Below are 21,701 nucleotides of genomic sequence, written 5' to 3'. Positions count from 1 at the left end.
ATCACTAGATCACTTGGGTGGAGAGCAGTACAGGGGGACAGTGATGGCTGCCTTTGCTCACCATGCTTCTATACCTTGGTCACCCTGCCTATAAGATCTCCTGCTTTAAGCCTCCTACCCAGGCACATGCCAGCACTGCTAGAATTACCTCCATTTTATACTAGTCCCTGGGGCAGAGTTTGGAACAGGTTTCCCTTAGAAACAGAACCAATGAGATGTATATGCATGTATACAGATATATAATACAATAACATATAACACAAGGTAAAACATACATAACATATAATGGTATGCAGTAATACATGTAACATATAATATACATAGTAATATATAATAACTAATATAATGAGATTGATGACAAAGGATTGGCTCATGATTATGGAGCCAGGCAAGCCCCAACATTTGTAAGGTGAATAGGCAATCTAGAGACCAAAGAGAGACAACAGCATAGTCACGATCTAAAAGCCAGCAGACTCAAGACCCAGAAAGAGTCAGTGATTGGTTTTGGGTCCAAGGGCAAGAAAATGCCAGTGTCTCAGTTTGAAAAGAGTCAGGCAGGAAGAATTCTCTCCTCAGAGGAGGACAGTTAGCATTTTGGTTCTATCCAGACCTTCAGCTGATTAGATGAGTTTCACCCACATTAGGGGGGACCCTCTACTTTACTCTGCCTGCTGATTTAAATGTTAATCTCACCCCAAAACAACCTCCCAGAAATACCCAGAATAATGTATGATTAGATATCTGGGTACCCTGGACCCAGTCACCAGTCAGGTTAACATACGAAAGTAACCATCACATCTGGCATGTGGGCAAGTCAGGCAGGTTCTGTTACCAACAGCCTTTTGTAGGGATAGAGACCCTGCAATCAAGCAGGGTTCCAGCAATCAAGGACCAACAGGGTTCCGCCTTTTACTAAATCTCATTGTAATAGATATGCAGTAGAGTTTAGAATGTATAGAATAATAATCTTTTTGTTGCTTATTAGCACTTTGCATTTATAAATCTATTTGAATATGCACCGTCTTATACAATCCTTATACTCCTCTAATGAAGCTATTCTTATCCCCACTTTATAGATTTAAAAAACTGGGGCTTAGAGAAGTTGAGTGGTTGGGCCAAGCTCACGCAGTTGTGGGAGCCATGACCGGAAATATGGTGGCCTTGCTGCATAGATTTTTTTGCTTGCCCAGGACACTCTATCATGCTTTTCACACATGAGTTGATGTTGGTAATAATGATGAGTATTAAATGACATAATGAACATAATACTTAGCATGATGTCTAGTACACAGTAGGGTCCGAACAACCTTGCTTGTTATTAGTTGTAGTCATATTCAGGATACAGGTCTAATTTTTCTAGAGTAGAATAGATTAGAAAAGGATACATCTTGAGTAGGAGAGAAAACCAGGTCTGACCCTAGTCTTTTGCCTCCAAGGCCTCAAACCCATGTATTTCCATTGTGGCACAGATGCAAAAATAGTATTTTTCCCCTCTACCGTCTCTAAAGGGTGAGTAGATGTACAGTATCTCGTGTCTTTTTTAAGTACTTTTTGTCACTAAGGCCAATAACTAAATCTCCATATGATCCAGAGTATTCACTAGAGAGTCTTGTTTACAAAACCATTAAGGCACGAAAGAGATGGCTTTGTTAATCTTCCACAGAACACCAGTCATGAGCGACTGTCAGCCTTTTCTAGGTGGGAAAAGATATTCAAGATGCACGGTCTTGACTTGCCATGGGTTGCCAGCAGGTCACCAGCGTGAACACCCATTAGCAGGCTTAGATTTCCTCACACAGGCTGCATGAGCTCTCGTACAAATCCTTCACTTCTGTAGGAGGACTTATTTATTTCAAGGTTGGTTTATGTGTTGGCGAAAATTGCATCTGTGAGGTGGACTGAAACAAAACCAGGCACTGAACAGTTCTGCCTCGAGCTTACAGCTTCATTGGTTCATTGTTTTTTAGAGCTATTGCTTCCCAGTGACGGATGGGCCGAGGCCGAAGTACCACCTTCTCCACCACCACATCCCGTTCTGGAATTGGGCACTGAAGATTACAGCCACAGGTATTGATAAAATGATATATCGTAAATGTTCCTCGTTACGGTGTTTCTGCGAAAACCCAGCCACCCTATTTTAACTCTATTTCTTTCCAGAATGGAAATCTCATAGCATCTGTAATTCCTTTTCAGTGAAAGCTTGTCATAGCTGAAATTAATAGCTTAGAGTATTCATATGTTGCTTCCTGGAATTTAAAATTCGTCATATATTATAAAATATTTAAGGAAATGTAGAACTTTCTTTTATCACGTTGAAAAACCAGAGAGCTCAAAAGGTTATATGGGAAGGTATAAAACAAAAACTGAGAGGACATAAAGCTTAGTTTTTATTTTTTTCTTCACTTGTAATTGGTGAACCCTAAAGGTATTTTAAAAATAAATGTTCCAAGAAAGTTAATGGAATCTAAAAATTAAAGCAACACCATATAGAATCTAAAATATTGAAAAGAGTACCCAATATTATATCCACTCTGTAATAGAAACCAAAAAATCAATAATTTTTAGGATCTCACAAGCATGAGAGAGAGAGATTTAGTAAGTATACACACCATCTGACTAGTGGAATTCATAGATTTTGTTCTTCTGATGAGTTTTAAAAATCATTAACTTGTCCCTTTGCTATTTTCTGTATTTATTATGGCTGTTAAAAATTGTGTATTTTATTCCATTCTATGTCCCTTGATAATCCTGTGAAATTTTTTCATTTTTCTTGCAGCAATGCTGGTGTCATTCCTATTATGCTTTTTATTACGATCTGCTAAAAATAAAGCAACACAAAAAGAGTATAGCTAACTCTATTAGCTGGAAGCTTACCTATATTTAGCTATCTCTGATTCCTATATTTTTGAAGTCAGCTATCTTACTCAAATACAATTTCACCAACTAGTAATGTTCTAGATCAGTTTTCCAGGGGTTTCTTGGAAGAAAATCTGGACATGTTTAATTGTGTTCGTTCATTTCCATTGCCTGCCTCAATCCTGAATCAAAAGTGACAGTTTTCTGTCATTAGAAAATACATTAAAAACATAATTTCTTTCATTCTCCTTTACTGTTTATCCTGCGTGTATGTGAAAAACTGTTGGGATAAAGCAAAGATGAATCAGATATAAAACCTACCCTCAAGAAGATGGTAGGCCAGTAGGGAAAAATGACAACTAGTGCACAAGGTACAAAGTGATATTTACCAGAAGGTATAAAATGCTCTGGACATCCAAGGCAGAAGACAGGAATCAGGGGGAAATGTTATGGGAAAAATGGCATTTCAGCCTAACCTTAAAGTATGAATTGGAGGCAGACAGGAGAAAAGCCCAGGAAGGAGGTGACTTTCGGAGAGAGGAAAGGGTAAAAGGAACAGCATGGAAACTGGGAAAGTAAGTTGGTTTGTGCATCTTGTATCCTGGCTGACTGGCCAGATGATGGAGCCCAGAGTGCAAGGGTAAGGAATGCAGATACATTCGTCAGATAGTAAAACCTTGTTGCAAGGTTTCAGCAGACAGCATGGTAAGACCTGGGTCTTAGTTGTGTACACGTGTTAGGTAAATGGAGAAAGGTTAACATCCATTGGAAGCCAGAGACTCTTTGCAGGTTTTCGAGGGCAGTAGCCATGAAAGGTACTAAGGAACAGTGCTGGGGAGGGGAGGGAGAAGCTTTTGGATGAGAAACCTCTTCAGGTGAGAGAGGGCCTCAGAGATATTGCAGAGATGGAATGATTGGGAATTGACAACTCCCTTTTTGGCTGCTTCAATGTCTCCACAGATTTCTTCTGTTGGCGGGGGAGGGGCGGTGACAATATCAAGTTGAGTGAGTTCAGTTGTGGATGGGGAAAGCCATAAAAGAGGGTAGTCTGGGGACTGGCAAGAGAAGAGAGGGCTTGAATGAAGAGAGGAGTAGCATGGCTGGAGAGAAAGGGGCAGAGCCAAAGACATTTTTGAGATGGAAGGAACAAAGGTAAAGCTTTGAAACTCTTCCCCCGGGATCTCGTGACCTGCACCATCCTGCAAGCTGCTGTGTTGCCTAGGTGACCGGTAGCAGCAGGGGGTTTGGGATGTGTGGAACTCGGGATGGAGGAAGGGTTGGAAGGGAGCCAGGAGGGTTGAGCAAGGGAGGCTGCCCTGGCTTTCAAAAAAAAAGTTAAAAGCCCTCTAAAAGGGAAAAGTGGTGCTTTAGGGATGCAGCCAGTCTTGTGAAACAGAAAACAACTCTTGCATGAGAAGTGAGACACAAATGTGATCCAACTTAATGCCTGCGTCTTGAACCAAAAAGACATCAGGAGTTTCCTGAACTTGTAGTATTATGTCATCAATTATTGGACAAAACTTGAGAATACGTGTGTCCAAATAAAAAATAAACGTAAAGGAAGTATATTTTCTGCTGTGATATTTCAGGGTGGTTGTAAGGCAAATTAATAACAGAATATATTCAATTTTATTAACAGTTTCAACAACATTTGGTTATTCCCTACATGTTTATATTTTTTCTGTCTGCATACTCTCTGGGTTCTCTGTCTCTGCCTCTCCCCTCCCTCCCTCCCTCTATCCTTCCTTCCTTTCTTCGTTCCTTCCTTCCTTCCTTCCTTCATCTACTCTTACTCATAGTAGCCAGTTGTTGAAGCCCTATTCATGGACACCTAAGACTTCAGATTTTTTTTTTTTTTGCCATACCTCTCAAAGTCTTCTTCCCCTTCCTTTTTATTTCTGACAGTTCTCCTTGAACATTCATGGCTGGGTCTTATATGTCTTTTACGTTCCCGATTTGTCACCATATTCAGGACACTAGCATATGTTTCACGCTACCTTTATTTATTCATTATGCAGCATAATTTGACATTGAGTATCATTTCTATTTGATAGAGTCCCTGGTTGTTGATGCTGAAAACATGGCCTTTATTTAAAACATGTCTTTGGCCTGTCAACTTGCAGCTTCCCACTACAGCCACTCAGCCATGAGCACATGCTACCTTTCTTCAAAATTAAAACATGTCATATTTTAGAGTTAATCGCTGTGTCACCCCTTCCCTCCAAAAACTTTCAATATGTAGCACAAAATTACAAATGGTTTCACTGGTCTCACTTACATCTCTAAACTATTTTCGCATTAATTCAGTACTACACTTCATTGTTTGTACTGTATGCTCACATTGACTCTAATCTTGCAATTTCTCATATTACACTTACTTCCCTCCTTAAAGATCAGCCTTATTTTGCCTTATTTCTTCTTTGGCATCATGGCAAAATGGGCCCTTCTATAGAAGGTTCCAAACTGTGCACTTGGTCCCATTCAAAGCAATGGCAACAGATGTATGAATCACTATGATCAATTTAATGGATAGATTCAGGTATAGATAGTGTGCGGACATACACATGTGAACATTTGTTACATTCATTTATGAAAGCAGCTCTTTGTTTCTTTGATCAGCCTGCATTATATCTAAACATTTGTACCAAAAAATTCACTTTAGACAGATCCTTACCTGATGTTGCTTAGCAAGTGGCATTCTACCTTGCTGTTTAAAACGGGGATGGGGATAATTGCTTCCCGAGAGCCTCAAAAAATCTGAATTCTTACGTTTAATATGTCAATTAATAGTTTGGTGTAAAGTAAGACAATAAAACAGGTTAACCAGTGTGTTACTCAGCTGGGTACATTCCCCTTGTCTCCCTGGAGCAGAGCACTTTAAATGCAGTGTGACCCAAGTTTTAATGAGGAATATTCATGTTGGTCCTAAACCACCTCCCTAATGCCTTTCATTGTAACTGAGGGCATCTGTTTGGGTTAACGCTTTGATCTTGTATTTGATGGTATGTATCACCCTACCAAAACAAAGAGCTGACCTAAAATGCAAGCAGCATAAGAGAGTGAGTGAATCTGCACAAAAAGGGAAAGTTTTGATTTCCATAGTGTCAGCATCATTTGCACTTGGGCCCCGGGTTAGCCACCATTTTAGCCAAAGCTTCCGTGGCTCCAAGAAAAGCACTATTAAGAACAAACAGTTCTGGTCCTCACTTTGGCACTGGCCAGCTGTGTGACCTTGGAACATCAGCCTCCTCTTTGGGCCTCGGTATCTTATCTACAAGAATTAGATGAGGTGACCTTTAATGCCTTCCGGCCCTTAAATTCTCAGATTCTATGAAGGCCATGAGTCTTTCTGACACTAAAACCACATCATCACAAGACATCAAAGGATGAAAAACTAAGTGCAAATAAAGGTCGAATAAACACATTTAAAGGCAAGTGCTTCCAGAACATCGAGGCTCAGGGGGAAGCTCATGTTCATAGTAGCCTCTCAGAATTCTTCTTTAAAATGGGCTGAAACAATTGGAGTGTTGCTGTTACGCCAGGCCATTGTCAGCAGCACGGGTGGTTCAAGGATTTTTGCCCACCACTGGCATACTTTGTCGTCACTCCCTACCACATCAGATGTACTTTATATATGTCAGTGATATTGAAAATGTAGCCAGACACCAAGAAAGAAGCCAAAGACAAACCAAAAGCTTTATAATTATAAAGATTATATAATTATATAGATTTGAATTTCTTGAGACATTTTCATGAAACCATGTATACATAGAACAAAAACTGACTTTAACAAAAACAGAGAAAGAAAGAAACTGGAAAAATCCTATTGGTAACCCGAAAAGCAAAAATTTACAGTCATTTGGGCAGCAAGAGTGGTCTATTTGCTTACCTGGTTATTTGTTTCCTAAATGCTTCTTTGCCACTGACTTTGTGCCAGAATCTCTTCTCCTTACTTTACAAATTTCTTTCCAAACTCATTGTATCTCTTAGTAAACGCGTGCGGCAGGGAGCGTAATTATACCCATTTTATACATAAGGAAATTGAAGCACAGAGAGGTCCCATTATGTGGCCGGGTCCCACAACTCATCAGGAGCAGAGCCAGGATTTGGAACTAAGCAGACCAGCTCTGGCATCTGTGGTCTTGAGCTCTGTGCTCTGCGCCTGTCCTAGGTGCTTCCTTAAGCCACCCACTGTATTACAAGAATGGAGGTTCACCCATTAACTCAGCGATATTATTATGGCTGCATTTTAATTTTAATATTCCTGCAAGGCAGTATTGAATGTGCATAACTAATGAGTTTCAGGAAAAGATTAAACTCATTTTGGAATATTTGGTTAAGAAATTGAGGTCCCCCGTACATTTTAGGATTCTCATACCTAACAGTTCATTTTTTGTTGTTGTTTTATTGTTCACATAAAGTGTCAAATCCCAACTGTTTGAAACCTCAACCTCACTTGGTACTTTCAGATTTATCAGATACTTGATTTGGGTTTCACTGTGTTTAAAATTAGAATAAAGCTATGTTGAAATGAGCCACCATATTAACTTTCTAAATATATGATAATACCAAGGGAGAAAGCAGCTACAATTTAATTTATAGAATTTATAAATATGATTTCTTTTCTAACCACAAAATAAGGCATTGTCTGCAATTCCCTTATATAATCCCTTTCAACCTCAAGCAAAAATAAATAAAATATTTAGCAGAAATAGAGTTATTTGAGATGGACTACAAGTACTAGGAAGCCTATAATGGGCATTTAATGTATCTTGTGTCTAAATCGTCAAGCGTGCTTTTCCTGTTATTTCCTTTTTATATTATCGATGAGCAGACTATTTGCTCAGTATTAACATTAGTTTTAGGAAATAGACCTAAATAAAGTAGAAAACCAAACTACTGCGGCCATCAGTCTTTCAGCAGGATGGTTTTCTCTAAAAGATACAACCCTTTCACTTGTTTTTAAAGGAAGGGCATGCTTAGCCCACGGAAATCTCTTAACCTGCTCTTAGGCTCTGCTAATATCCAGTGACCTCCTTTGAAGCGCCAGTTCATTCCAGGCTCGCCTTTCCCACTGAAAGTTCTATATTGTACAGCAGGATCCCAATTAGCAGAAACCAGTGAAGAGGAAAACATGATATTAGCCAGAGAATATTTTATTTAAATTGTGGAGTGTGATAAAATACTTAAAAATAGAGTTGCTACATCTCATGAAAGCAACCTGAGATTCAAGAATTCGTTGCAAATACATGGTTGGGAACTATAGGGGGAATGAGGAGGGGCTGTGTTCAAAATGACAACTGCTTCCTTTACCAAAGGAGAAAAAAAATTTTTTTTTCTTACTCTAAATCTAAATATGGCATGTGGCTTCTTTCCATAGCTCTGGGGTGGATTCGGCAGTGTATTTTCCAGATCAGCACACCCACTTCAGATCCGTGACACCGGCCAGGCAGCCTGAATCAATGAATCTGAAAGCCTCAAAGAGCATGGACCTTGGTAAGTGAGGGCCAGTGACATGCAGGTCAGCACTCCAGCCTCAGCCCATCTGTCTTCCCGAATGTCCTCCCTTTGTTTCTTCAGCTCCAACCTTAGGGGGCAAAGTCTGCTGAAGCCTGGAGGAGGGGCTAGTGGTCATCCCATCTCCCTGTCTCCTCTCACCATCTAATTGTAATTACCCCTTTTTAAAAGAGAGAGAAATGATATTTTTATAAAGTGGTTCATAGAGGTCAGAACAATAGGATTATTCCTTCCAGATGGTCAGAATACCATAGGCACCAGTAAGTCACCTGCCTCTGTATTTGTACTCTCACTTCCACCAGAGCCTTTGCATTTCTCACGTATGCACCTGTTGCAGGGTCTGGGAAGATAGTGTGGTTAAATGAATCCTCTAAAGGGTTGCCCATCTCCATGTACAGTGGCTAGGGGTAGCAGCAATGAGGAAGCCTTATCTCTTTAAATGCCCATCTCCAGACACTGTTAACAATGAAGGGAAAAAAAGGGTCTCTGGGTTTGCCAGATCGAGGGTGTCAGGGTACCCTGGGCCCATGCCTGCACAACCTCATTGAGTTTCCGAGCTCTGCAGGGAATTTCTGGGTGACTTTTGGGTGCTAGGGCAGAGCAAGGGCCCCTGCAAATTGTGTTCTCCAGGTCCTAGGATGTGGGAACCTGGAAGACAGCTCAGACACCCAAGAACATTGCTGTGCCCTCATAGGCACTTGGAGAGAAACAATTCTGAGAGAAGGGTGTCTGTGCAAAATAAATCCTCAGTAAATATTCATTGCTGCTGGGTGCTCGCAGGCCATGCTTTGCAAATTTTTTGAGGCATATTGCATATTTCATTAGTAGCGATAAGAGTATAAAATAATCAAAACTTTGTGCTCCACCAAGCCATCTGATAAATAGTGCTTATCTGTTACTCAGGTAAGTCCAGAAAAACGTTCAGTCAGGATGAAACAAGGGAAATTGATTCCATTTTCTATAAATTAACTAGGTCACTAAGATACATTTGTTCTAACCACCTACAGTGAGAGAGGGATAGAAATCCTGAGCACTGGCTGGAATAGGGGATTTTCTTGAGGGTGAACCTTTGACAAACCAAAGGAATAATGTGTGACAGTGACCAAGGTTATTATTAATAATTTGAGGAAAACTTGATTTTTATAAAATGCTTGATAAGTATTTTTATTGTATCTTTCTAGTTTCTCCGTGGGGAAAATGAATGTCATAGCCAGAAACGGTATTTCTGTGTATATTTTTTATTACTGAAAACTTTGAGAAGTTTTCTTTTTTAAATTGAAATAGCCCTTCGAAAATATGTATGGCAGTCACTCATCGCATTCTACTGTAATTATACCATAAATGAAAATAGCAGTGCTGTTTGTTCAGTTTACATAATTGGGCAGAGGTCATGAGCTATTTACTTCAGGACCCAAGTGCCGAAACATTGGCTTAAATGCACCACACAGCAGAAGTAGTAAAATATGGTTAAAAAAAAAAAACTATTTCATATACCATCAAAGCTTGATCTCTTCCAGTAAATGCCAATTTAAAGCTAAGACTCTTGCAGAGGGCTCCAAGGGTCAACATTCTAGAGGCTTTCTGAGCCCTCTCCCCAGAACAATTGAATGAGCTCAATAGATGTGTTGGTTTTCTTAGTGAATAAACTCAGATGATATCAGAATGGTAAACATTTGGAAGTGTCTTTCCTGTTTGATTAGGTGAAAAGAATGTTGTTTAGTTTTCTATAAATAGCACTGGGCCAAAGTAAGGAATTAATATATTTACTAAAAAAGTTGCTGGCTTTGCTTGTAGGATAGCAGGATCAAGGTCCAATCTTCCAAAGTGAAAATAAATAATCAAACAATCAATCCTAAGGTTTTAAGGCTGAATCTCCAATTAATGCTATTTGGCTCTTTTGGACCTGGAAAAATGGCAACTTCTTATGGTACAAAATTAAAAAGAGAAAACCTTTTATTTATCTTGTAATTTTTGTTGGTTAGTTCTCCTTGACAAAGTCTGCAGGAATCTTTGAAGGCTGACAGTCCCCATTAGTACCTTCTTTGTTTTTATTTCATTTTTGCTGTTGAGTCTAAGCTAGTATTTTAACTTGCATATTATGTTCAAGTTATTTTAAAGGTGAGTGAGTTCCATTTACTTCACTTACGTTTCAAAAGACAGACAACTCTTATGAGAAAGAAGCCACCTCATCTCCAGATACAAACATGATTTAAAAATGGTTTGCTATGTATACGCAGCATTCTGTTCGCTGCATCATCCGTGTATGTGTGTGTGTGTGTGTATTGTGTGTTGTGTTCCTTTATAATAGTTGTATTGTGTTTTATGAGTGCATCTGAATTGACAATTTACTTTTCCCTTTTTGACTGAAGTTGAGATTGAGAGTTTGGGGAGTTTTTTTGGTTTGGGGCTTTTTTTGGAGGGTCCTTTTGTCTTTTATATTCTATGATTATACCTATTTATATCCTTTGCCAAAAATATTTCCATTTCTTAATTTTTTTATCTTTAGAAAGTTGTTATGTATGTTGCAAAGAATTTCTTGCAGTCTATTATTTGTCTTCTTAGTTTGATTGTGATATCCTTTACTATAAAAAACATTTTAGTCTCAGAGTAAAAAATTTCCATTTTCATGACCTTTAGGCTTTATACTTGCCACATTGTTTTCTTCTTGTACTTTTAAAGGCTTTTTTTTAAGTTTATTTATTTAGTTTGAGAGAGAGAGAGCGAGTGAGCAAATAGGGGAGGGGCAGAGAGAGAGAGGGAGTGAGAGAATCCCAAGCAGGCTCCATTCTGTCAGCACAGAGCCCTATGTGGGGCTTGAACTCATGAAGCATTTGACCTGAGACGAAATCGAGAGCCAGACGCTTAACTGACTGAGCCACCCAGGTGCCCTAAAGGCTTTTTTAAAAATGTTTACCAATCTTTAATATATTTATCCACAGTGAATGAGGCAGAAAAATGTTTATTTGTGATAATAGGTGAATTATTCATGACATGTATTGACTGTTACATCCTGTCCCCATTAATTCAGAATGTAATAACATTGAATACTAAGTTTCCTTGCATACATGGGTCAGTTTCTAGACATATTCTATTGACATATTTATTCCATGCCAGTATCACCTTGTTTATGTTATCATGCTATTTCATTGTATTCTGATAACTTATTAGGAAAAACTTCCTCTGATTTTTCTTCTTTGGTAAAATCAGTTTGGCTCCTCATATATATTTATTCTTCCACATGAACTTTATTTAGATCAGCTTATCAAAATGAACTTAAACGTTAAACAAGAATGCTTCCACTGTGTACGTGCATAATACATGCCTCTGTCCATTAATTATGACTTTGCTGATGCTTCCTGATAGAAGAAATGTTTTTATCAAGTTAAATAAATTTCCTTATATTCCTAGCTTCTTAAAAAGTTCATTTGCTCATTTTGTTTAATCCGTAGCTGATGTTTAATTTTATTAAGTGATTTTTAAAGATCTATACAGAACGACCACGTGTATTTTGTTCTTTATTCTATTAACATAGTGAGTTATATTAATAGATTCCCCAATATTCAATCTCTGTTCTTTCTGAATTACTTTCAGTTTTTCTCTGCACTAAAAAAGGTAGACATGAATTGTGCATTATCTATGTGCTCTAAAATGTAGATATAAAACTGTGATTACAATTCTACTCAATGTCATTAAGTCCTATATAGCCAGTATAGATTTTTTTTTTTTTTTGAGGCTATTCTGCCTCTATTTTGGGAATACTTTTGCTGGCATGCATGTGGCCACTTTTAAGTCAGATCAGAATGATTAAAATGATGAATAAAAGGAAATTTATTTTTAAATAATTGGATGTAACTATGCTTATTCAAAGGGGTTAGGGTGTCATTTTCTGGGTTTTCCAGAAAATCAATCTTTTCCTACTAATTGTAGACTTTCCTCTATTTATTTAAATTACCAGAATTACTATGTTCAGTCTGGATCCCTTTAATTTGCTCATAATTGAGCTTGTGTGGGTGTTGAGTTGGAAGCTCTCAGGAGCTGAATAACACAGCTGCCTCTTTGGCCTTTGGCATAGGGTTTTCCCCCAAAGAGCTGCCCTTTTGGCAGTATGCCAGAGAGTTACATTCAAAGACTTTCTGATGAGACATAAACATCTTTAATTTCCAAGCCTGGTGTTTTATGACCCTGTAATACTATCTAAGAATGAATCTGAATTGTTCAAGGGACAGCACTTCAGTGTTTTGGCCCGTCCCCTGACCTAATCTATAGGCCCATTCAAAGTTCAGTTTAAAATGTTATTTCCCACAAGATTTTTTTTTTTTTTTGAGAGTTTTTACTTTTGTTTCAAATTGGCCTTCTCCCATTTCAGAAGCGTGGTCCGTAACTCAGTTAGGGAAGACTGAGGACAGTGCAGATGCGAGATGCTGGCCAGCTGTCCTGCCTCTGTTCAATAAGAGGAAATGAGCTGAAAGTGAGGCCTGAGACATTCAGACACAAGTTTAGGAAGTTCACTGACAATGAAGATTGTTAGCATTCCATGTCCCGCAGTCTCTTACAAAAGTACATGTGCCTTGGATGAACTCTCCGTAAAATCAAGATGATATATAAATTGGCTGATTTTCTTCCAAGATCTGTAATTCAGCGCTTGTACTTTTCTGTTACTTGCTGGTTCTAAACTGTTTTAAGATAGGAAATGTTTGGAGCGCCTGGGTGGCGCAGTTGGTTAAGCGTCCGACTTCAGCCAGGTCACAATCTCGCGGTCCGTGAGTTCGAGCCCCGCGTCAGGCTCTGGGCTGATGGCTCAGAGCCTGGAGCCTGTTTCTGATTCTGTGTCTCCCTCTCTCTTTGCCCCTACCCCATTCATGCTCTGTCTCTCTCTGTTCCAAAAAAAATAAATAAACGTTGAAAAAAAAATTTAATAAAAAAAAAAGATAGAAAATGTTTGTAGATGCCCACAGTGGAAGGAAATTATAAATAGGCTGATTTCTAATACCAACAAAGGTAAGTAAATATTTGGGTCATGTTTTGAATATAACCCTTTCATACATGCAGACATTCCTTTCAGAGTAGTTAGGTATCTCTAGCATCAGATTGAAGATGGGCATGCAAAAAGTTCATTAAACCCACTCTACTAATTTCTTCTTAAAATTATTTTTTGGGCCTGTGTGTGCAAGTGTCCACAGGGACTCAGGGCAGCCTTGGCTCTCCACTCCCTCACAAGGCTAGCTGCCTGGCCCACGTCTGCAGGTGCCCAGACGTGGGTGGAGAATCAAGGCTCCCCAAAGCCTCCCCACCGCAAATCCTCATCGCTGTCACTAAAAAAAAATTTTTTGTACAGCAAGGTAGTTCCACATGAATTCTTTGCAATAAGACAAGAATCCTGAACACTAAATACACAGAATGTGTATAAAACTGTATGTTCAGATATTTGTGATGACGGTTTATCTGCCACTATATATTATGTATGCCATGTAATATATTAATATATATCTTACCATAAATGTGTATGTATATCCATGGATCATCTTCATTGTCCATCAATAAGCAATACCCCTGAAGACCATGAAAGCTGAATCGAGTACTGCTGTTTAAGTTATAAGTGACTCGCTAAAAGAAAAACAAAAACAAAAACAGAAACTTGGTTGGTAAGGAAGGATTCATGGTAACACTAAAAGAAAGTGCCTGTTAACTATCTCTCAAAGACCAGGAAGAGTACAAGGACATAGTCAGGTGTATGCCTTACATTTCAGAAGTCAAAATTAAGGAATTGCAGAAAATGTTTATCATTCATTAAATAAATGTTTATTGCGTGCCTATTGTGTGCCAGGAAATAAATTAAACACCGAGGCTTCAGTAGAAAACAAGAGAAATGGTGTTTGTTGCGTGTACCTAGATAGAAAGTCTAACAAGAAAGGAAAACCCAAGAGTTAAGGAAAGATCCCCTAGAGGAAATTCTGACATTATGATGATAACTTATCTCCAAGAGGAAGAAAAGGGAGAGGCATCTGTAGATACTAGGGGGGCTGCTTGGAGAACTTGCCAAGATAACCTTGGCTGTGGAGAGGAGGAGAAAAGCAAATGGTTAAAAAGACAAAGGAAAGCGAGAGCGTGTAACAGTCATCTACAAGAATAAATGCAGGAAGAGCTGAACAGCTGCTCGAAGCTTGCAAAACCTGTAAGAGTTAGACAGCCAGGCTATTTTTAGAGCACGAGGAAGAAAGTGTGTGAGGGGCCCATTGTTTAGAGCACCTAACAGCTGTCAGGTGGAACACATAGCCACCCGGTTCCTGTGTTAATTTTATCTTCATGCACACAAGAGAGTGATGTTCAAACTGGAAAGCCATGTCTGCCAGCGAATGGAAGTAGGCAGTTTATATTCCTGCTCGCTAAGAGGATCGTGCTCATAAAACGACTGTCCCCGACCATTAGAAATTACCAAGAATAGGCCTCGCACCGGAGAACAGGAAGCAAATGACCAGTTTTCACAAAGATGATGAATTCCAGAAGCAACTGGTGAAACTGCTGATCTCAACGCCAATCCTCAAAGAATTGCCATGTTTGTGCAATGAAAAGAGGAAAAGACAAAGTGGTGGTCACAGGTCTCTTTTAGAGAGGGGGTCTCTAACACAACCGAGGTTTCCTTTCCTTGTTGATTTCATCTCTAGACTGATAATTCAGGGAAATGTTATCATTGACTTTGATCTTTCTAATGGCATTTCGATTTTTGATCAGGACTTATGGGCCAAATTATACAGGAAAGTAGGGAGGAGCATTGGCATGCCCTTTCCCAAAATGTGCTAAATAAGGCTTATTGTCTTTCTGAAAGGAATTCAATAACATACAGGATTCTGTACTTGGTGCTTCTCGTTATATCCTAAACAGAATTTGATGAACAGTGGACCTGTGTAACTTGGGTGAAGGTTTGAAAGGCATCCTTGCCAAATTTTCAGTAGGTGCTGCCTCAGAGAATTGGGTGATATGTTAGACTGACAATATTTGCATCTAAGCAATTTCTCCAGAATTGAAGAAGGTAGAACTTAACGAAGACTGACACATCCATCTAACAGATATTTGTTGGCTCTTCATTATATCCCAGGCAATATCCTGGGTGAATGAGACAAAAGCTTCTCTCTTGTGGTGTTTTCATTCTCATAGGGTAAGTAGACAATAAAGTTGTACAGAAGTTAAAAAAAAAACAACATAAAATTTCGCATAGAGGTGATGTCTCTGAAGCCAAATGTAGATAGCGATGAAGACTGGGGGGAGGTAAGGCTTTTTTGGAGAGGGTGGTGAAACATAAAGATAGTGTCCTAAGGTCAGGCTCAAAGAAATCAATTGTACACGTGTAGGATTTAGGAGGCCTGGTGTAATAATAGTTACTGAGGAGGCCCTGGTTTTTAGCTGCTTGCCTGATATGGCCAACCCCAAAGGTAGTTCTGTGTTGGCAGATCAAGGAAGACAACAGTTTCCCTGGACTCTGGTCTCATCCTAATACATCTGTAGCACTGCACTTAAGTCTGGGTACTGTATTGGGGCGCCTGGGTGGCTCAGTCGGTTGAGTGTCTGACTTCAGCTAAGGTCATGATCTCACAGTTCGTGGGTTCGAGCCCCACGTCGGGCTCTGTGCTGACAGCTCAGAGCCTGGAGCCTGCTTCGGATTCTGTGTCTCCCTCTCTCTCTGCCCCTCCCCTGCTCGTGCTCTGTCTCTGTCTCAAAAATAAACAAACATGAAAAAAAACTATAAAAAAAAAGTCTGGGTACTGTATTTTAATAGAGACAAAAACAGGGTAGAATGCCTCCTGGAAGAGGAGTGATGTCTTAGGAAGTGTATGAGAAGCCTCCCCAGGTATTTTCACAGCTACTATTGAGAAACTCAAATCTGTGGGGTGCCTGGATGGCTGAGTTGGGTGACTGTCCAACCTCAGCTCAGGTCATGATCTTGTGGTTCGTGAGTTCAAGCCCCGCATTGGGCTCTGTGCTGACAGGTCAGAGCCTAGAGCCTACTTTGGATTCTGTGTCTCCCTCTCTGCCCCTCCCCTGCCCGTGCTCTGTCTGTCTCTCAAAAATAAACACACATTAAAAAAAATTTTTTTAAAGAGAAGAAAAGCTCCAATCTGCTTAAAATTGAATCTGCACCCCAAATACATCAGGTGATGATAAGCCATACCAGAAGATGTAACACGTTTACAGGCGATGACATCTATGACATCTATAATAATGATAAAAAAAACTGAACTCTGGTTTACAGTATATTTGGTATGCAAGGAAAAAATAGAAACACAAATATAAAATTCACCAGCATTGTGGAAAAGGGACCATAGTTTATTTTTCAGTTTTTGATAAAGGATGTAAGTTCTTTTTATTTTTTAGTGCATCTTAATATGTTTATATAGTTAACCACACAGGTTATAAGTGAAGTGGTTGGCTAGATGAAAACAAGTTAAATGAATTTACAGAAATTAGGTATCAAAAGTCAGGCTGCATTCTAGGAGATGTCTCTGGTAAGAAAAGGAGAACAAGTAAGGCAAACTTGGAATAACTGACTTCACACACAGGTTATAGCACTGCCATCTAAAGCAGGGTTCTTTCAAAACGTCAAGAAAACCAGGGCCCCTGGGTGGCTCAGTTGGTTAAGCGTCAGACTTCAGCTCAGGTCATGATCTCATAGTCCATGAGTTGGACCCCCACATCAGGCTCTGTACTGACAGCTCAGAGCCTGGAGCCTGCTTTGGATTCTGTGTCTGCCTCTCTCTCTCTGCCCCTCCCCTGCTCATGCTCTGTCTCTCTCTGTCTCAAAAATAAATAAACGTTAAAAAAAAAATTAAAAAAAAAAAACTTAACCTGAGACCTAGGACATAAGGGATTCAGGGCTGCTGAGTAGCAGCAGCTTCAGGGAAAGGGTAATGTTAGTGGTAATATTGCAAGTGAGACTGTACATCCCCCACACGTTTTTCTTGCAATTGGTGATTGACTGGAACTGTTGATGGAAGTAAATTATCTTCAAGTAAATATTGTGAAAACGTGGAGAAAAGGTTACCTACGGATTTCACATGCAGATCCTTCATCCAATCACAGGGTCACAAATGGTCTCAGATGTTGTCATGTGGTTTTACACAACACTTCTATCTTCTTAACCTAGGACATTGCCTGGAGGAATATGTAGATAATTTAAAAATTCAGTGTCTGAAAAAAATAAAAAATTCAGTGTCTGGAAGAGGAGCCCAAAGGTCTACTTTCCCACAAGAGAGACGAAGAAACTTCATAAAGTTTGGAAATGTTTGTAATTGAACCTTAACTAATGATATTACATCAATAGCCCATGTAGATCTTTATTAAATTAGCCTCTGTCTATTTAGAGCATTATTTGTGCTCTGGTGGGAAATCTTGATCAATGGAGAAACTGCCTTATCCTTTAGAACTGAAATTTCCTGGGCCCCTCTTAAAAGTTGCATTAGAACATGAAGTGCTTTCTTCTATCTATTTTGTACCTCAATTGAGACTCTACATCTCAGATACATACAAGCATGTTAAATGAAGCCAAACATGAATCTTGTATTCTCAATTGTCTTTGTTTTCTAAATCATTGTTCATATTTAAATGAAATTCTCTGTTCCTTTTTATGGAACTTTTGTACTAATATAAGAATATCTTCATAAAAATATGATGCTAAGAACACTATTCAAAGAATGGAACAAAGCATTTAAATTTTCCTTGCAAATATGAACCATATCCATTTTAGTTGTTCTGAAGCGAGAGTTTCATTAGCTAAAAACATTATATAGAAATATACAATTAAACACAGTATAACAAATGTTGCATAAAACGGTATGAGTGTATGGGGCGCCTGGGTGGCTCAGTAGGTTAAGCATCTGACTCTTGATCTGCACTTAGGTCATGATCTCACAATTCGTGAGTTTGAGCCCCACGCTGGGCTCTACTCTGATGGCGTGGAGCCTGCTTGGGATTCTTTCTCTCCATCTCTCTGCCCCTCCTCTGTTTGTGCTCTCTCTCTCTCTCTCTCTCTCAAAATAAAATAAACTGAAAAAAAATTTTAAATATATAAGTATATGTTAGTTGGAGTTTGGCGGTGTCATGATTATCTCTTATGAATGCTATTTTGAGTGATAAATATTTATTAGTGGCAATATTTCCTGTGGACACTAAAATGATATAGGGAAGTACAACTATCTCATTTTTACAGGTAGCAGTTGCAGTTCTCTAAAAAGCAAAGATGTTTAGTCTTGTGTATTTTTTTCTCATATATACATATTCATATGTTTATATTCTAATTTTCCCCAAAAGTCATTGTACTGAACAGGTGCTTTTCACAGATTTGTGTCCTTTCAGAACTACCTAGCTTGGATATTATTCTCTGTGTCTCTGCCTCTATAATATTTTTTCATTGTAAAGTTTGCTCTTGAGTAAATGTAGCCCGATTTATCTGCTTAATGTTACATCATTTGGCCAGAAGAGTCATTTCCAATTCTTCACTCTCAGAAATGTCAATGAATTGAGCCTGCAAGTGCATAAAATTTTGTAAGCAATCATGATTATTTTATCATTATATATTGCTATAAGTATCATTTCTTGGCCAAATAGTGTATAAATATTTAAGGCTTTTGATATAAATGACCTCTTACCCTCCAGAAAAGCACTTTTGTTCTTATCAGTAGTATGTGGAAGAATCTGGGAGTCATTTTTGTGACTTTCACCAATTTTATATGATTTTTAAATTTTACATTTAAAATTACTCCTATGGCTACACATTTTTCATATATTTTTTGATTGTGTATTTTCTATTGCAAACCATCTGAGCATTTCCTCTGTAAGGCTGAAAATTTCTAAATTAAATAATCACTTTTTGAAAGTAAAATGTTATTCTATATTAAAGGTCAAATCTCAACTCTTGCTCATAGGGGAAAATAGATATTTTGCTTTTAATTTCCTAAAGCTAAGAATGTTATCCACTCCAAAGTACATATTAATTAATACGTTTGTGAATTTCATTAAATGATTAGAAAAATGTCGACCTAAACATGAATCAGAGGCAAAGCCAGAGCTGAGACTTACTTATCATAAAAAGTGCTTAATCCAGGGTAAGTCAGTGTGTGTGTGTGCACTTTATATACATTGATTATGGCAGATTTAGAATATATTAGTACAAAGGTGGGCATCACCAGAAACACTCTATTTTTTTATAAGACTGAAAATTTGTTAAACACTTGGAAAAATACTTTGTCTCTTGTAAAATTTATGCATTCCTTCCTTCCTTCCTTCCTTCCTTCCTTCCTTCCTTCCACATTTAGTGAGTGCTTTCTGTGTGCCAAATAGTGTTCTAAATAATTGACACATATCAGTAATGACACAATATGTTATTTCTAGGTTACCTCTAGTGTAGATAGTCTCATGAACAAAGTTTGAGAGATTAGGGATGTATATGGAAATAATAAATGAATAAGGATATTGGAAAGGAAATAAAATACTTAGAAATAAATTTAACCAAGGAGGTGAAAGACCTATATACTCTGAAATCTGTAAGACATCGATGAAAGAAATTGAAGATGACACAAATGGAAAGACATTCCAGGCTCATGGATTAGAAGAATTCATATTGTTAAAATGTCGATACTACCGAAGGCAATCTACAGATTTGGTGCAACACTTACTAAAATTCCAATTGAATTTTTCACAGAACTAGAACAAATAATCCTACAGTTTGTGTGGAAGATTCCAAGTAACCACAGCAATCTTGAGAAAGAAGAATAAAACTGGGGGTATCACAATCCCATATTTCAAGATATACTCCAAAGCTGTAGTAATCAAAACAATATGGTACTGGCACAAAAAAAAAAAAAGACACAGATCAGTGAATAAGCCCAAGCTTATATGGACAATTTATGACAAAAGAGGAAAGACTATACAACAGGGAAAGGACAGTCTTTTCAATAAATGGTGTTGAGAAAACTAGACCACTTACACCATACACAAAAATAAATTCAAAATTGATTAATGACCTAAATGTAAGACCTGAAACTCCTAAATGAAAACATAAGCACTAATCTCTTGGACATCAACCTTAGTGACATATTTATGGTATGTCTCCTCAGGCCAGGAAAACAAAATAAAAAGTAAACTATTGTTACTGAACCAAACTAAAAAGTTTTGTTCACAGCAAAGGAAACCATCAACAAAACAAAAAGGCAAACTACTGAATAGGAGAAGATATTTTCAAATGGCATAGCCAGTAAGAGGTTAATATCCAAAATATATAACGAACTTCTACAATACAATACCAAAAAAAAAAAAAAACCCAAAAAACAAACAAAAAAACCAAACCAATTACGAAATGGGCAGAGGACATGAATAGACTTTTTTTTTTTCCCAGAGAAGACTCAAGATGGCCAACATATACATGAAAAGATGTTCAACATCGCTAATCATCAGGGAAATAAATGCAAATTAAAAGCACAATGAGCTACAAAGCTGTCATCATCAAGACAGCATGGTATTGGCACCAAAACAGACACATAGACCAATGGAATAGAATAGAAACCCCAGAACTAGACCCACAAACGTATGGCCAACTCATCTTTGACAAAGCAGGAAAGAACATCCAATGGAAAAAAGACAGCCTCTTTAACAAATGGTGCTGGGAGAACTGGACAGCAACATGCAGAAGGTTGAAACTAGACCACTTTCTCACCCCATTCACAAAAATAAACTCAAAATGGATAAAGGACCTAAATGTGAGACAGGAAACCATCAAAACCTTAGAGGAGAAAGCAGGCAAAGACCTCTCTGACCTCAGCCGTAGCAATCTCTTACTCGACACATCCCCAAAGGCAAGGGAATTAAAAGCAAAAGTGAATTACTGGGACCTTATGAAGATAAAAAGCTTCTGCACAGCCAAGGAAACAACCAACAAAACTAAAAGGCAACCAACGGAATGGGAAAAGATATTCGCAAATGACATATCGGACAAAGGGCTAGTATCCAAAATCTATAAAGAGCTCACCAAACTCCACACCCGAAAAACAAATAACCCAGTGAAGAAATGGGCAGAAAACATGAATAGACACTTCTCTAAAGAAGACATCCGGATGGCCAACAGGCACATGAAAAGATGTTCAGCGTCGCTCCTTATCAGGGAAATACAAATCAAAACCACACTCAGGTATCACCTCACGCCAGTCAGAGTGGCCAAAATGAACAAATCCGGAGACTATAGATGCTGGAGAGGATGTGGAGAAACGGGAACCCTCTTGCACTGTTGGTGGGAATGCAAATTGGTGCAGCCGCTCTGGAAAGCAGTGTGGAGGTTCCTCAGAAAA

At 38.5% G+C, this 21,701-nt stretch overlaps 1 protein-coding gene across 4 annotated transcripts in view; it reads left to right on the top strand.

The window, feature by feature from the left end:
* Positions 1 to 21,701, top strand: part of PARD3B (par-3 family cell polarity regulator beta) — a 1,023,096-nt gene that overhangs the window by 621,682 nt on the left and 379,713 nt on the right. For all 4 annotated transcript variants that reach the window (XM_047872373.1, XM_047872372.1, XM_047872376.1 and 1 more), the window contains 2 exons: positions 1,968 to 2,067; positions 8,237 to 8,352. In XM_047872373.1, coding sequence (XP_047728329.1) covers positions 1,968 to 2,067; positions 8,237 to 8,352 — 216 coding nt within the window. The remainder of the gene's footprint in view (positions 1 to 1,967; positions 2,068 to 8,236; positions 8,353 to 21,701) is intronic.

The sequence above is a fragment of the Prionailurus viverrinus genome, chromosome C1, assembly GCF_022837055.1.
Source record: "Prionailurus viverrinus isolate Anna chromosome C1, UM_Priviv_1.0, whole genome shotgun sequence".
NCBI classification, from domain to species: domain Eukaryota; kingdom Metazoa; phylum Chordata; class Mammalia; order Carnivora; family Felidae; genus Prionailurus; species Prionailurus viverrinus.
This window is presented reverse-complemented; position numbering and strand designations above follow the sequence as displayed.